Here is a 16,290-nt window from a genome sequence, read left to right as displayed (position 1 = left end):
GGAGAGGTAATTCCTGCAGGCAAAAGCCAGACAGTTTCTCAAACTAGGAACATTTTGATGAGGCGGGTGGACCATCCACAGGAGTTACAGAAACAGATTACTGTGAGAAAAGTTCCTGCTAGATAAAACAGTCAAAGTTTCCTATATTTTGTGGCACTAATTAAGGTCATCTGTATTGGTGGTTTTAATCTTTTTTTTTAATCCTTTTAAAAATTGCAGAAGTGGTAACAACTGCTCAGGTTTGACAATCTTGGGAACAATCCTATATTTTCTAGAGGTGTTTAGAATTACTAATGCAGTATCAGGTTCTGGAAATTGGGGAAGGGCTTTGATGCAACTCCTTCTTGCTTGCTCGGTCAATGCGAGCAGCCATCTGTCTGGAGCAAGATCTGTTCTGTGTCAATGCCTCCCTGATTCTGATCAATATAATTGAAGTGGATTGTGAGTGATACCAAGCAAAAAGCCCAGTGGTTGCTGTTTGACCACTCGGTATTGAAATGCAGCACCTGGAAGTGTGCAGGAGCCTGGCAGAAAGAGCTGACTGCAGAATTTTGCATGGTTGGAGATTTGATTGGCCTTTGATGAAGAACCGAGCAAAGATGGAAAGGTGGATTGTGTCGACACAGCTCCTGGCATTGTGCAGCTAAGTTTATGGCACAAATACATGAAATAGAGCTTGGACGTTTGCAAGTGTTTTACATTTTAAAGTTTTCTAATGGTTCAGAGGTCGGATGGGTGTCTCCTGTGTGCGCTTCTTGTCTCTAGAGAGCAAAAGCTAGCACATGACTGTGATGCACGCAGAACAGGGCAGATGAGTAAGAAGATGCTATTTTTACCAGATCGCTTTTCAGAATAGAGCAATTGTTATTGCATGCAACTCCAGCACTTGCCAAGTATGCTTTAATGCAGTCTTAATTGATCTCCTTAAAATTTTGAGCAGCCAGCAGTGTTCCCACTGAAACAAGTAGCTCAGAAACATTTGACGCAGCAGGCAGTGGAGCACACAGAGGTAGTGATTGATCCTGGGTTTGATCTGCTACGCCTTGAGCCCCCAGATGGAGAGCCTGACTCCCCATCTGGCCACGCGAAACTTTGGATGTATCAAGGCTGACTTCTGAAGAGTGCCTTCAGGCTCGTCTCAAGGTTTTCGGAGTATCCTCTAGACAAATGCTGGGCCTCCTCCCAGATGCCAGCAGCTTGCTGTGGCTGTTGGTGACTGCTGTGTACCATCAGGCGTGCTCAGACAAGCTGTCTCCTGGCTGCTTGCTGTCCGTGAGGCAGACGTGGAGGGGAGGAAGGCAGCTAGGGGAGCAGAGCCTTCACATTGCCCTGCGAGCTCCTTCAGAGCTGTGTACACGTGCCGGAGGGGAGCTGCGTGGGCGCGGGGCTCTGCTCCCCATCAGCTTCTGGAGGGCAACAAATTCTCCTGCTCTGTCTGCTCAGAAAGGAGCTGGGTTTGTATTCTAGCCTATGGGAAAAATACACTGTGTAGCTTTAGTTTTCTTCCTTCCCTAGTCTTTTAGGGTACATGTGGTCATTTTTCCACTTTGGGTGCTCATTTTACTGTTTTCTCACAGTTCCTGACCCTCCTAACTTGGCAGATCTAAGCAGCCTTTCCTTTAAAGTTCTGGAATAGGAGATATTTTCCTGTAGATTCGGCTCTGCCATTGAGGTAGGAGTACAAGAGCACTCGAGTACCTTTGTTTTTAAATAATGGTCGGTTTTCTAAATGTAATCTGTGATCTCTGTCATTGTGGCTGCCAGCACCATTTGTCATGCGCTTGTCGCTCCAGTGCTGTACGGAGCACCCAGCCCCAAAAGGAGAACGTTCCCACCACAGAAAGCTTTCAGTCCAAGTAAAACAACAATCGCTGGGAAGCGTGAGGACAGACACGGCATTAATCAGCTGTCAGGTGGGGTTTTCAGCACACTGTCCAGCTGGTGGGCATAAAGGGAAAGGAGAATTTCAGCAATCTGGAATGGGATGGAGACTTGTTACTGAGATGCAGGGATGATGGATGGAGTAAGATTAGGTTCTGCTTCAAAATCTAATGATGCTACTGACGTGTATGGTATTAACTGGTATGGAGTGGGGTTTGGTGGCCTGATGGGCTTCTGGAGTCTACGAGTGCTGAGATGGATTTGACCTGGCAGAACGAAGAAGTGCTGGGACTGCTGTCAAAGCAGTGGGACAGGGAAATGCCAGAGGGTGGGGGAAGGTGGTGGTAGCCAAGGGCAGAGTAGAGAGAGGTAGGAGCCTGGACAAGTAATTTAGCAAGAAACTCCTTTGTCTATGGTTAGAGAGAAGAATCTTTGTCAGACGTCCGGGAAGAGATGAGCTCTGCAGTTTGGGGTCAGCCGGGAGGGTCAGAGGAGTTGGGCTGTGATGAAGTTGGTGATTTGAGATCTGCTTAGATCAGTTCTAGAGGACTTCAGCCCTGGAAGCTGTCAGCCCCTTGAGCTTTGCGTAGTCAGTCCTGACGTTGTAAGCCAGTCTTATCTGGCTGAAATTATACAAGGTGCTGATCTGAGAAGAGGGAATGCTGTTACCGTCCAGACCTTCACCTCTTTCCCTGCTTTTAACAAATCCTGAAGGGGAGCAATTATGGTTTGTATTGACATTTCTTTAAAAAAAAAGTGAGAGCTCTGCCTGCTCTAGAAATGAAAATAAGGGATTTCTGTCTGCTAATGGAAAGTAACAGAGTGCAAGAGAATGCTCTTTCCTTCTTTGTCTCCTAGCTGAGAGCTGGAGGCAGCACTGGAGAAAAAGCAACAGAGCTGGCCACCTGATGATGCCTCCTGACAGATATTAGCTTTGCCAAGTGACCGAGGTGATATTTATTCTCACTTCTGCATGTTCTCCTCCGGTCTCCCAGTGCTGAGGCTGCCAGTCCAGGCTTAGTGGTAAGCCAAGACTGTGCTGGGGGTGAAGAAGGAGAGTTGAACTCTTCCCTTCTCCCTCTCGTCCCAGAAAATACATTAAAAAGTTGTTTCTTTCTCCCACCCTAACACTGATAACTTCGGAAAAGTCTTTTCTGAGGCAGTCCGTGTTTCTTTTGAACAGTCACATCTTTTCAATGAAAAGCTAATGGGAGCACATGCAGTTGCCAGCAGCCTCTCCAATTTATTTTTCCTCCCGGATCCTAAAGCTTGGATAACGTGGTTATGCTACCACGTTACCAGAAAGCTGGGTCGCTTGCTCCCCGTGTTGCACAGCAAATTGATGCTGTAACCTAGAAGGCTTTCCTTGTCGTGCATCCCATCCTCCCCCCGAATCTGTATTGTTTGGGGCCACTGGGAAGGGAGGGGTTGCAATCCACAGGAAGCTTGCTGCTGGCAGCCTTCTTCCAGCCAGCTCGAGTCCCACTGGGCTTTGTGATTTCTCTCTGGTGAGCACTGGAAGGAGGCTGGCAGCCACAAGCTGCACGTTTCTGGATGCTGCTGTGGTGTGTGAGTGTTTGGAAGGTGTGCTCAGGAGTCCTCCTGTTGGGCTAGGTAAGATCATTGCAGGAAAGACAGTTTGATACTTACTTTATGGCCCCCATTCCTTACCAGGCATCGTTCACTGCTAGTTTCCAGCCTCTGCTTGAGCAGGGTGTGCTGGAAGGGAGTGCTTTTACGGGGTGGTTAGGGTATCTCCCTTTCTTTTTGTGCAGGAGGGGAATTGCAGTCTTAAATCTGACTGCTAACAGGACAGCTTCCGTATGTATTGGGCCATGGAAAAGTCTGTCTCGGTGGATCACATCTATTTTTTCTGTAGTCTGGAGGGTAAAGTAGTCATTAGTAATTACTTTTTTTCTTTCAGGCAGGTAAATATGATCTAGAAGAGATAGATCATGACGGGTGAGTATGATTTAGGGGAGAGGGAATTTTTTAGTGTCCTAACGCACACTAGAATGTAAATATAAACCACACAACACTCCCTTTGAAACCTCCCTTGGGAGATGAAAAGTGTTAAAGACTCCATCATAAGTCTGTCAGGCTTGTGGTATGGGAACATAATGGCCACGCAGCCAGAGCAGGTGAAGCCTGTAAGCTTCGCTGCAGAAGTAAAAGGGTTTTGACATTTCTTTCTGTTGCAGATAGAGGTTCAGTAAGGGAAAAATCAAGCAGCTGCGTTCAAGTTTAGCTCCACTGCGGTCTTGTAGCCATGATAAAAGCAAAATCCAGGGAGAGGTAGGTATGGCGTGGATCTAGAAATAAAGGGCTCAAAAGTTAGGAAATGTTTCTCCTGAGATTATTAAGGTTGAAGTGTTTGTATTTTGGATTGACTGAGTGGTGTGGCTGGGAGAAGCAGTAGGAGGAGAGGAGTGCCTTGCAGACAGCCGTCTGTTCTCCCTCCTCAGCAGTGAGAGGCGATGTCAGAACGAGGAGACTTGGGTTTTGCTCTGCCTGCAGCCGAGCTCCAGAATCGGTTTGAATGAAGGAAGAGAGGCTTTCAAATAAAAGAGCTGCAGCTAGACTTAAAGAAGAACTGTTCAGAGCTGCCTTGGGAAACTGGGCTCTGTAACAGCTCTCTAGGAAGAAATTGCAGATGCCTGGCCTGCTGAAATGAGACAAGAAGATGGCAGATACGAGCCATGCAGACTGCTGCAGACCTCCTTTCCTTTAGGTTCTCTTATAGCAAGAGTGAAATTTAGTTCCCTTCCAATTTTTACTTTAATATACTGGTTTTCTGTGGACCAGCGACAGATATTTTTTTTTTCATTCTTCTAGAGACAATGCAGTTTGTAATACAACGTGGCAATTCTTCTTTCCATCACTCAGTGTTGTTAATGAAATACCCTTCGTAATATTCTCTTGGCTTGAACCTAGAATAAGTTTCCGTCCTTAACGTGCAGATGTAGTTACTGTGGTCCTTGTACAAATCACCCGTTGCTTACAAGTATTTGGGTGTTTGTGAAATCCCAAGGGGAAAAGGCAAATTTTTGGTGTTCTGGGTTTGCTTTAATTCTGCACCAAGAAATTTCTATTATTTAGGCCCAAAGTTTTCAGTTAGGATTTGGATTTCAGGTGTATGGATATTCAGTGGGTTGTAGGACCCTTTGCTTTCTGAGCCTGCTGGGGCCTGTTTTCCGTGAGAGGCTTTCGGAGCCGTTCACACGGCTGCTAAAACTGGCAGTTCCCATTCCTTCCCCTGCTCCCCACCCTTTGCGTCTAAGCCAAGCATGGGTAAAAGGGCAGCTTTTATTTCAGTTTCACATTGTTTTTTGGGTTTCTATCTGGGGCTGTGAAATATCTCACCACAGCATAAGAAGGAGGAAGCTGGGGCCATTAAGGGAGCTGCGCTAGAGGTAGCGCAGTTACCCGTGAGCAGGAATACAAAAATCGGATCCGTGCATCAAGGGAAGTTGCCTCAGGATCCGTACGTCTTAAAATCTCTGCGTGTGCCAAGGAGGTTGTTAAGGCTGCTTCTCTCCGTGAGTGCTGGAACTGTGAAATTCCAGGCAGAAAACAATTAAACCACCACCATAGCTCTAAATGTGCATTTCTGTGGGATGGTTTGCATTTGTTTTCTTTTTTTTTTCCCCCCTCTGGCTGCTTTCCTTATTCTGCTATCATTAGTCCACACCTCATTATGTGCTCCTAGAGAGTACATCCCTCTTGCTTGTTAGGAGGGTGTGGGTGGTGATTTGCAGTGGAACAAAATGCTGAAGGGGAGATAATCAGCTGGGTAAGGCATTACTCTATGCACAGACCGACTCTCTGTGCACAGCTTACTTATCCCATGTTGGTTAGAGCCTTGCATGTTATAGGTAATGGAAAATGCAATAGAAAAACTTCAACTTACTTGACTAGAAAAGAGAAAAAAAAAAGTGTGACTGAAGGATAAATACATGAGATAGATTGTTCTACACTAGTAAAAGTTGTAAGCTAGGGGACTCAGTAGTGATGCCAGGAGGATATATTTTGACATAGAAACTTGCACAGAATAGCCTTATACAGTGTTGCATTCCCTTGCATTTTCTTCCTCAAATATCTCACCCTGGATCCGTGTCAAGCTATGGACAGTGTTTTTGCCATTATCTGTCATAACTCTGTTACTGTATGGCATTTCTTAGTACTTTGTGATAAATACTTGCAACATTTGGGTTCTTCTTTCCTAAGCAGTGTTTTGTCTTTTTTCCCCTCAGCTATCCATTGCAATCTGAATCCGAATGGTATTGATCACCCTGTCCCCACAGAAGGCATTAATCTGCAACTTGAAGGTGAAGGAGGTGAATCGCCCTCTGCGAAGAACACGAGTGCTCCGAAAGGGCCTGAGTCAAAAGAGACCCCCAAAAAGCAACAAGTGGAACCAGAAATATCTAAAGTGAGTAGAATGGGATCCTTACTTATTTTGGTGAGTCTTTAAGAATCCAGGCATTTTGAAGTCCTGACTACTGCTTAAAAAGCATTCATCATCCTGTTAAAGACATACAAAGGTGCAAAAATAAGTCTAAGGAAGTGGGTGTTACAGAAGGGAGGTATTGCTGTGGAGTTTTTGCGCACACATCATGGACACTGCACTATTTTATTTCTCTCTGTGTGAAGATAATGATAAATAATGAAAATGCTCTTTTTCAGGCTTTGTGAAGACCTGTTTTGTGAATGATTTGAGTAGCAACCAGAATGGCAATGGATAGGGTTTTTGTTTTTCCTTTTCTTTTTGGTAACTTGTTTATTTGTTTCCTGGAGCAGGTAAAGGAAGAGAAAGGTTTAAACGTATGGATGTTTATATGGACAACTGAGTTCAACAAACTGTTAACTAATTTTAAGAAAAATACTCTGTCAGTTCTTCCATATCTGGTATGTCAGTGAATAAACACACTTCATAGGTGAATCATAAAGACAAATGAAGCATCTGCATCGGTTCATAAGCTGATGAGAGTTTTGCTATTTCTTTGTGTGCAATAGACGTGACTGTGAAGTGCAGGTGAATGTGTGTGCTCCAGACCCTTCAGGGATAGAACAATAATTTGTCACATATTGTTCTAGTTAAAAATGTATCTAATATGAGAGAATATTTTTTTAAAAAATACTAGTAGTTTGGGAGAGATTCTTTAAAAGCCCTATCAGTCTTACTGACCTGCCTAAAAGCAGTTTTTTTGAGGGGATGAAAAATGTCATTGTTACTGAATCTGGTACTTTGGGAGCTAGTAGTGCAAATAAATGACTGTTGCCATCTATCCTTTTTTTTTTTTTTTTTTTTTTTTTTTAAGGACCAAAAAAGGCTAGGTACAGTAAGAGTATTTGCTACTGTCATCAATATAGTAAATCTTACAAATAATATGCATACAGTTACAAGGTATTTCACTTTTCGAACAAAATAGCATTAAATGTTTTGAGCAGTAGCCTTAACAATAAAGGTTTGGTATGAATTCTCCATTTGGATATTTGTCTAAAATACCTAGTTATGAATAAGAACACCTTACGCTCATTTCATTCTGTCTTTATCAGCTCGATCCAGTTGTTAACTCTATTAACTGGATCGAGTTCAAGCTGGCATTGATTAAAGTCTGTCTCTCTTTGGGCTCTGATCCAAGTGGGTCCTTCCCACCTTGGGGTATTCTATGAAAATCACTGTTATTTGTAGTCTGTTTTGGGGCTGGTGATCAAGTGCATTGATGATTTCTCTTGAGCCCTTGGAGAACAGGCTTGTGCTTAGTTGGAATCATCCAGTCGGTGTAAAGACCACCAAATTTTGGATGGGCTTTGAGGCAAAGCTCAGCTAAAAATGTGTTTACCCAGCCTTTCACTTACAAAAGCAATCTGACTCTGCCCTGTTTTGACCTCACCAGATGCAGATCTGCCCTGTATTGAAAGCTCAAGTACGTGAAACTCGGAAGAGATCTTACAAGCTTAGGCATGAACGAGCTTAGTGATGCAATAGAGCTTCCAGATGAGAATGGGCTCACGTAGCTGACACGGAACACAGGCAGATCAGGCTTGTCTTTGCTTGCAAAAGACTTATTCTAGTGGAAAATTGGAATGAGATACATTGGTGATTTAATATAATGGAGCCTCTCTCTACCATGTGAGCTGTACCTGTTGGATTGATGGATGGGAAACCATTTCTGTGCTAGGGATAGACAGTAAAAAGAGGGAGTGTAGAGCTCTGAATGTAGTGAAATCAGCCGTTGGTTTCCTAAATCTGATTACAAGAGCTTTATTTAACGTGAGTTGGGCATTTTTCAGATTTAACACAGAACTGGCAAAATAACCCCACCCCAAACTAAATTTTTTGCTTGATGGAATAAGCTTGGCATAATAATATCAAGCTAATGAAGTGGGCTGCTCTTTGTGAGTGCCTTGTTCATAACTTCTTTGTGTGTGTGTGCCTGTGTGTGGCATTAACTTTGTGACGTTTCTCATCTGGATTCATGTTATAGCCTGAGGTGGCCTGTCTTTTCAGACTTGCTCTACTTAAATGTCAAAACTGTGTTGCTTTATCCTCTAAAATGTGAATGTAGAGTTGGGATTGTCACTTGTGTGGCTTTAGGAGTTGAAGCAAGCTGTCATTATGAAACTTTATACATGCAATCATACCCGTACAGTGAAAAGATGAGAAGGAATAGAGGCAAGTATTGTAAATAAAACATTGGGGCAGATCCATTTGTTCTATATTTCCTCATTGCTCAGTTATTTTTAAAAAGGCTTCTTTGCAATCGTGTGCATTCAGATAATATTTAAACATGCTCCATATCCACAGTGGTAAGACATACATTGCACAAAGCATTGCAATGTATCGAATGCAATTTAGGCTGCCTCATAGACTTTCTTCTCTGCTTTCAGCTTTCTAATTTGTCTTCATTGGGACCAATTCCAGCACTTTAAACCCCTGGCAGCTCTAAGGTTTTGCTGTCCAAAGAAACAGAGTCTCCTTTCTAATAGAGCGTGTTCTTCTTTTTCTGTCTTCAGCTATGGTTTTGCAGAACAGTAATAATTCATGGGCTACAGATAGATTTAAAGTTCTTCTGCAGCTACTGAGTTGCAAATAGGGGAATACAAGTATTTGTTTCTATATCTGGGATGCAGACAGCAGAAAGTGTAGATTCATTGAAGGAGCTCTCATTTAGAAGCTCTTGATGAGTGTGGAATCTAATTTTCATAGGCAGAGGTGCGATTTTAAAGAATAATGGAGTCATGATCACAGTCTTCCTCAAACGCTGCTAAGGAACCAGCTAGTTATGTATAAAAAATACAAGGAAGTCTGAAAAACGCCACAATTACTCATATTTAAACTGATGTGTTTCGTTCATTGAGAGGCTGATAATATATAGGAGATAATACAAATTAAAGAAATTATTGAAGTGTTAAAATAGCTTTATGTATTTAAAAGTGTGTGTTTATGGATACAAATATGTATACTTTCCTGGTTAGTAAATGATTTTCAGTGTTCAGATTGTATAAAATAATCAGTCTGAGTGGACAGTCTTACAGAGCAGAAAACTTAATTGGAGAAAGGAAGGATGCTTCACGTATATCTATCGATATAGATATAAAAATAGTGTATAAAATTCATTTAACTACCACCTTCTGCCTGTCATATGTGTTTTCTGGAATTTTTATCTTTATTTCATTAAAATGCTGCTTCTGGTTGCTATGGTCTGTTTGGTTTTATTTATTTTTTTTAATAGAACTCTACTCAGTAGTTCCCACTGGCCTGACTCATGTTTATCCAGAGATAATTTAGGGTACTGAGAGCTTTACTATACTTTTCAAGTCCCATATTTTTGTCAGTATAGGCTTTAACAGAGGAAGCCTTTCCTAACAAGGTTCAGAAAGGCCTCTCTTACAGAAGTGCTAGCTTTATCAAGGCTGCCCACATACTGCACTCATGAAGTGCTGTTCAGTGTGAGCGTGACCCCCAAATCTGGTCTGTCACTTATTAAAGGTCTGTCACTTATTAAAAGACTGTTTCTTAAGTAAGGTGCGTATATCTGATGACACATATTGTCTCGTGTGGGAGCAGCAGTGGCAAATAATAGACCTTTTAATGTTAACCACTAGTTAGACTTTTGTGTTAGTAATAGCAGATTTTTATCTGACTTAGGGACAAATTAACAGTCCTTTAAAATGCTCATGAAAACTCTGGAAGGAAATTGGTAAATAGAGAGGTGTTTTGTCTTGCCTTCTGCTGATGACTGCCGTGTAGACACCAGTAGAGTGTACATTTTGTTAGAGTGTGGCTCAGTAACACTTTCGGTTGCTTTTGCTTTCTTTAAAAAAAAAAAAAAAAGCTTTTTCAAAGTGACACTGAACAACACTGAAGGACTGACTGAGCTCACTACCAAGAGGATGAGCATTTATCACAGCTTTCTGGGCCCAGCTCAGGGTCGATGGGTGTGGAAGCAGCTCCTCTGGCTTCCTGAAGAGCTCTGCCCTGCTACAGGAGTACTTGGGGTGCACAGCATAGATATTATTTTGTCAGTTACTCAAAAAAAATCTCTAACAGAAGAACAAAAAAAATATTTTTCTGTAGAAAAGATCTCTAGGTTTTTTAATCAGTGGCTTCTGTTTCACAGTATTATCCTTTGTAGTCAAACTTATAAAATGAGTAGGATGAAGAGAGGGTTTTTGCCAAGCCGCAGTCCTGGTGATATGAGTAACGTTACATACATGTACGTATTCGTAACAGCTGCTCAACCATTTTATTTTTTTTGTAATTGGTTGAGAAACATCAACAGCCACTGAGTGGGTTGGTTGGTGAAGCTTTACCATTTTGCTTTGTTTTCCAACTATTCCCATCTTCTTTGTGGTGGCCTCGTGGGGTATGTAAACAAGAACCCAGACTGAACTGGCTGAAACCCAAAAGGATTTTGGCCAAGTGGAGGTTGAGCGTGACCCCGTCTGGTCTGTTCCACTCAGGTGCTGAAATGTTTGTGGACACCTTTCTTCCTCTCTCAGCTTACAATTTGTTTGTGATCTCTGATGTCTGAAGTCTCAAAACTGTGCAGTGGACTCATATCCTGAGCGGTGAAACAGGAATGCTGGGTGACCCTGTGTGTTTCCAGCAGCTGAGGCTGATGTTTTTATCCCTCGCTGGCTGGCATGAAGTGCTGGAGGAACCCTACCTGTAGGGCAGAATTTAACTGCTTGGTACAGAAATTAAATAGTAATTAGCCAGGGAGACAAGAAACCAATCTGTCTGCTGCAGTCCTCTAAGTCAGCTAGTTGTAGGACAAATGCCTGATTCGGGGTCCAAATGTATTCCCAATAGTGTTTTTCCCCATTCTGCGTCTTCCATTCCTGTTATGAATAGCGTTCTGTGATGCCCCATGTTTTTTGCAGCAAGATTTCTGCATTCATTATAAAAGATCTGTCTTCTCCAGTTCATCGTGACTGCATACCTGGGGATTCGGAAATATCAGCTGCCCTGACAGCAGCTGCATGTAAGTGGGAGATCTTGCCTGACCTCATTTGTTGTGCTCTGCCCAGGACAGCGAAGGGAAAAGAAGGGCATCTTGCAAAGGACCATTATTCTTTTCCTTCCCTGTCTCAAGATGAGATTACTCTCCTACTGCTTCTCTTTTTTTTTCCTTTCTCCCCACAGGAATTCAAAATAACTAGCTCAGACTAATGCTTAGCTCTTTAGGTGGCTGTAAGTAGAGCAGATGAAATTTACTCGCAGAAGACAAGACCACTGTTGACCTTCCGAACTATTTGAAGAGATCCTTTACAAGTAAGGCCTATCGCTGCATCAGGATACCAGGAAGAGAAAATCCTCTTTTTCAGGCCTCTTACAGTTGCACTTTCACCAAAAAAAATCAATGAAAACATTTTAGGTGCCTGCATGTGCATGGTGCGTGCACGTGAAGGAAGGCAGGGTGCTGGAAGCATCGCAGCCCGTGACCCTATGGTGGGGCTGGGGGCTGCACAAATCCCCAGCAAAATGGTGCTTTCTGCTGCAGGGGGTGAATGCCTCTGTGTGTAGGTTAGGCAAGAGCAGATGGTTACAAAGAGGCAGCTGAGGGAGCATAAGGAGGGAAACGTCGTCTCTTCAGGCTTCTATTGTCCTGTGAAAGCTATCAGTGTGAAATTTGTGTGCTTTTCCGTTAGAGCAGTGTGAAAAGGAGCAGCGACTGCAGGATGTATTAGCAAACAAGTAGTAAAGAGACGTGGCAGTACTCTAGAAATAAGTGGGATGCCTGATGCTATAGGCACATGTAGGCACAGACGCATTGTTTAAAAGAACTTCTCTTCGGGGAAAAAGAAACACAGATAAAGAGATGGAGCGGCTTTTAGAGGAAAAAAGCAATTCCATGCAGCGTGCAGATGCATAATGTACTTACACTGCCTGTTCTGCTCGCCTTGTTCTGAAGCTGCTCCACAAAGCCATCCAAAACCGCTGCTTTCACTTTGAAGCTACTCTAAGGGCTTCCCGGAGATTGCTTTAAAAATAAATCAGTATTTTAATGACACAGCTGCCTTGGTGGAGAAGAAAAAGTATAGAATTGTCCTTTAAAGAAAATAATAGAATACTGATTAGAGGGATTACAAAATGTATTATAGAACCAATTTAGCATTTAAAATAGGAAAGCAGTTTAATGCCTCACTGCTGGCACTGTGAGTTCTGCAAATAGTGCATCTCATCTGAGTTATAACAATAATTTCATTAATCTGCCACATGTGTTTTCTGGACACTTGTGACAAAACTGATTAGCAGTCGCTGTAGTCCACCTTTCTCTCTACAAGTGTTTTTTTTTTTTTTCTTTACCATTTTGAAAAAATGACATAATTGCTTAGCACTGCAAGTGAAATGTGTCACAATCACAAAAGGGGTGTGTGAGCATAATAGCCCCGATAGTGTCTGAAGGGCATTTCTTGTGTTATCAACTTGTCAAGCTTTCACTCAGTGCAGAGGTGTGCGAACGAAGGAAGTGATTTCATTAAGGGTCTGGAAAAGGATGGCTGGGGGCGGAATGGAGTCCGTCTTTCCCTCGGTTACAATGAGTGGAATTGAGCTTGTTGATGATGAGGGCAACTTAATTTAAGTGTCTGAGTGTAACCCAGGTATCTAAACTCCTATTATTTTTTGCTGGAGATCTAGTCAACGTACTCAGAAGAGCATAGAGAGGGTTTAGATTTGACCTGAAGTGAGCACTGCTTAGCAGAGTCTGCCTACACTTCATGGACTACATTGATGTGAATTTAGGTATCCTAATCTCAGAATGAACTCTGTGCTCAACCTTACTAGCTAACGAGCCTTTGTTTGATACTGAAATGGTTACTAATGTCTAATGGAGGTGAAATGTGTTAGAAGACCATGTTTCAGAAATTGGGTTTATCTCAAAAATCATACGTTTACACTTAGGGTAAACTAGACACATGAATACAGCTGTGTTCAATATGATCTTCTAGCAAGCAAATGCTGCCTAATCTGGAACGAGTCTGTCCTTTGGATTAAAAGGAAAAGATTGGAGTGTGTATTCCCCCACCCACCCACTTTCTTTTAATAGGTCTTGGACTTCAGAAATCTGTTACTCTTCTCTAGAAGTGAAATTCCTGATGTGTGGATCAGCTTTTCCAGCTGTAGAAAGAAGATAATTAGGATGAGTTAAAACAGACTTGGAATAAACTTGCTACCAATCTTTTCTTGTACATGTGTAACATTGGTTCTCCAAACGCTTTGCCATGTGTGCCTGAAACCTGGAAAACATTGACTTGGGCAGGATGCTCCAGAATAATAAATGCTGTGGTGCATTTTCTGCATGTTCTCATTCTCCTCCGTGGAATAGATTCACCAGCTGGTGGGTAATGGTGAAGGCCTCCTCTGGTGCTTTGTCTGCTGTACACCCAATTAAAAGAGGGGTTGACGTAGGACACTGTTCCACCACAGTTTCCAAAAAGCACAGTGGGGTTTGGTATATGCTGCCTTCTGCAAGCCTTAATTAATTTTTGATGGATGGTGTAGATGGGATTTTCCATTTTTGTAAGGACTTTACTTTGGGGAGGATTTTGGAGAACTTTAATGCTTCTTGCGTCTTGCCTATGATTCTGATTGGAAGTATTTGGTGGCTGGGAACTTACTAGCATGTGCATGGTGTTAGGTGCTGAGGGAAACCTTGTCTCATTCAGGGCCTTTAGGCATTGTAAAAATGCTGACAATAACACCTGAAATCGAGGAGGCTTTCTAGTATGCTTTGATTTCACATTTTGCAAATAGTTTTTTGGCTGTTTCTGAATGTAGATGGCAGTCAGAAGAGTTTCTGGTTTATCTCTACTCCATGGCCAGCTTCAGATTACTGTGTAGCTGTTGTGCCAGTGCAGGCAGCTGAAAGATAACTCCCAAATGTCCAAGATGACATCTTCTGTGATGCTTTGTATTATCAGTGAAGCAAGCAGAAAGTAAGGAGAACATCACGTTTAATGAGAGACAATTCTTCCCTTTCTCCCTGTAATTTTTTTGACCAACTGATTAGTAAGTAGCATGGGGTTCCTATGACTGATTAAGAGTGATGTAGCCCTCACTCTCGCTTTGCCTGAAATGGGAGATGCTGATGCTGGTTCTTGTGGTGCATCACTACCAGAGCCCACCTATGCCTGCTTACGTCTGAATAACCAGCAGGATCTGCTCAGGGCTTCCTAGCAGTCTGACTGTGAGTTTGCAGCAAAAGCAAAAGCTCAGCATGGTTTTTGGGAGACTTCTATGCCCGTTTTATATCTCACAGCAGCTAACAGGTGTGATCTTTCTCCTTGCAACCTCAAGAGCTCTGCCAGCAGAAGCAGCAGCAGCAAAATACTGGGGAGAGGGAGCAAGGCTGCTGCGTTAGGTAGTAGCACGCTGTTAAATTGACCATTTTTCACAAGAAAAACGTTGTGTTTCCAGCTTGCCTAGAGGTTAGCCACGCAGCAGTCATCAACACGTTCTGAAGTAAGAATTCCTCTGTCTCCTTTACCCCCTAATTCCTCACCCAGGGTTCATGGACATTGTTGGTAGGGACTGTTCTCAGAAGATACAGTTGGTAGAGTGAATATTTCTAATTTTATCAAATGTCTAGGAATGAATAATGTTGTGATGCATCAAGCTGTGACTCTAGGGTTAAATGTGCCCTTGACGTGCATATCTAGAAGTAGAAAACCTTCAGCTCTGAACAAGGTAGAGTTACTGCTCATCTCAAGGCCTTTTTTTCCTACTCTTTACATACAGCATCTTGTAAGTGGGTTTTATGTTCTGCCTATTTCCCTTTTTCTCCAATGTCTGTAAGTGCATCCATCAACTACTGATGACTTTGCTGACCTAGACACCCTCTACTTTTTTGCCTTTTTTCCCTTGCTTTAAACAAAAGCATGATAATAGAGTCTGTATCTAATGGTTTTGGAATCGCTATTAATTCATCTTTCATTCAAGGCTGATTGCTTTCAATCTTAGCAGTACGCTTTAGATTGCCAAGGATTTTCTGAATGTTTTCATTATGAAAAAGTAGATGTGACTGAACTTCAGCATACCTTTGCTGATACACCGTCCTTTCTTTAAATACAGCTTGTATCTAAATTTGAAGATTATTTTAACTAATTGCTGTCCTTGCTGATTAAGTAGAAAAACATTTTCTGGTACAATTTCCATCATGATTAACATCTTCTCCTTCAGACGTGACTGTCTCGAACATTTTTCTCCTGGTGACTCAGACATTTTGCTCTTCTTTTGGTTTGTCTTGAAGAAAAAAATAATTTTATTGTCAATATTTCATCTTTAGATGTGATTGGTGATACTCATAGACCCAGTGAGGAAAACTGTGACTGTTACTCCATGTAGTAAAGTTTCCCAAAACTTTTACTGCTGATTGTAGAAGAAGATTCTGAAAATGAAGTGCTTGTTAAGGTTCATGCTTACTCAACTGTCACTGCTGTTTTCTTTTTCTGTATGGAAGGCTACTTCATGGCTTGCAAACTATAGCTAGTTGTTTGTACTAACTAGTAGCTGAGTGATTATTTGGAAAAAGGGATTTTGGCCTAAGAATTATCAGTGTTGTTTTTCTTAGCTGTTATTTAATTTTCTCTTGATATCTGGCAAAATAACTTTGGTAGTTGAAGCATTTCATTTTTAAACAGTATTTCTGAAGGGGAGAAAAACAAAGAACAGTGCCAAATGAGGTGCTCAGATCAGTGTTCAGCATGGTGATAAAATCTCAAATTCAGATGAAATTCAGTTACTCGTGTGTGTCCATTGGAATATGTTGCCTGTTTTGCTGGAAGGGAGACAGTAAAAGACATTAACTTTTTTTTTTTCCCTGTTAACTTTTTCTCCCCACATTGGTTTCCAGGTTGCAAAGGACACAAAAATGCTGATAAAATCCAGAAAGAATA

General features: G+C 42.1%; 1 protein-coding gene across 4 annotated transcripts in view; it reads left to right on the top strand.

Annotated features, from left to right (window-relative positions):
• The window catches only part of SAMD12 (sterile alpha motif domain containing 12), a 184,593-nt gene that overhangs the window by 24,033 nt on the left and 144,270 nt on the right, over positions 1 to 16,290 (top strand). For 3 of the 4 annotated variants that reach the window (XM_084509554.1, XM_084509557.1, XM_084509555.1), the window contains exon 2: positions 6,135 to 6,313. In XM_084509554.1, the coding sequence (XP_084365680.1) occupies positions 6,135 to 6,313 (179 nt within the window). Of the gene's footprint in view, positions 1 to 6,134; positions 6,344 to 16,290 lie in introns of all 4 variants that reach the window. The other variant, XM_084509556.1, reaches the window with a different exon arrangement.

This window comes from Aythya ferina (genome assembly GCF_964211825.1).
Source record: "Aythya ferina genome assembly, chromosome: 2".
Classification (NCBI taxonomy): Eukaryota; Metazoa; Chordata; class Aves; order Anseriformes; family Anatidae; genus Aythya; species Aythya ferina.
Note: the sequence above shows the minus strand (reverse complement) of the source record. Positions and strands in the feature narration are given on the sequence as shown.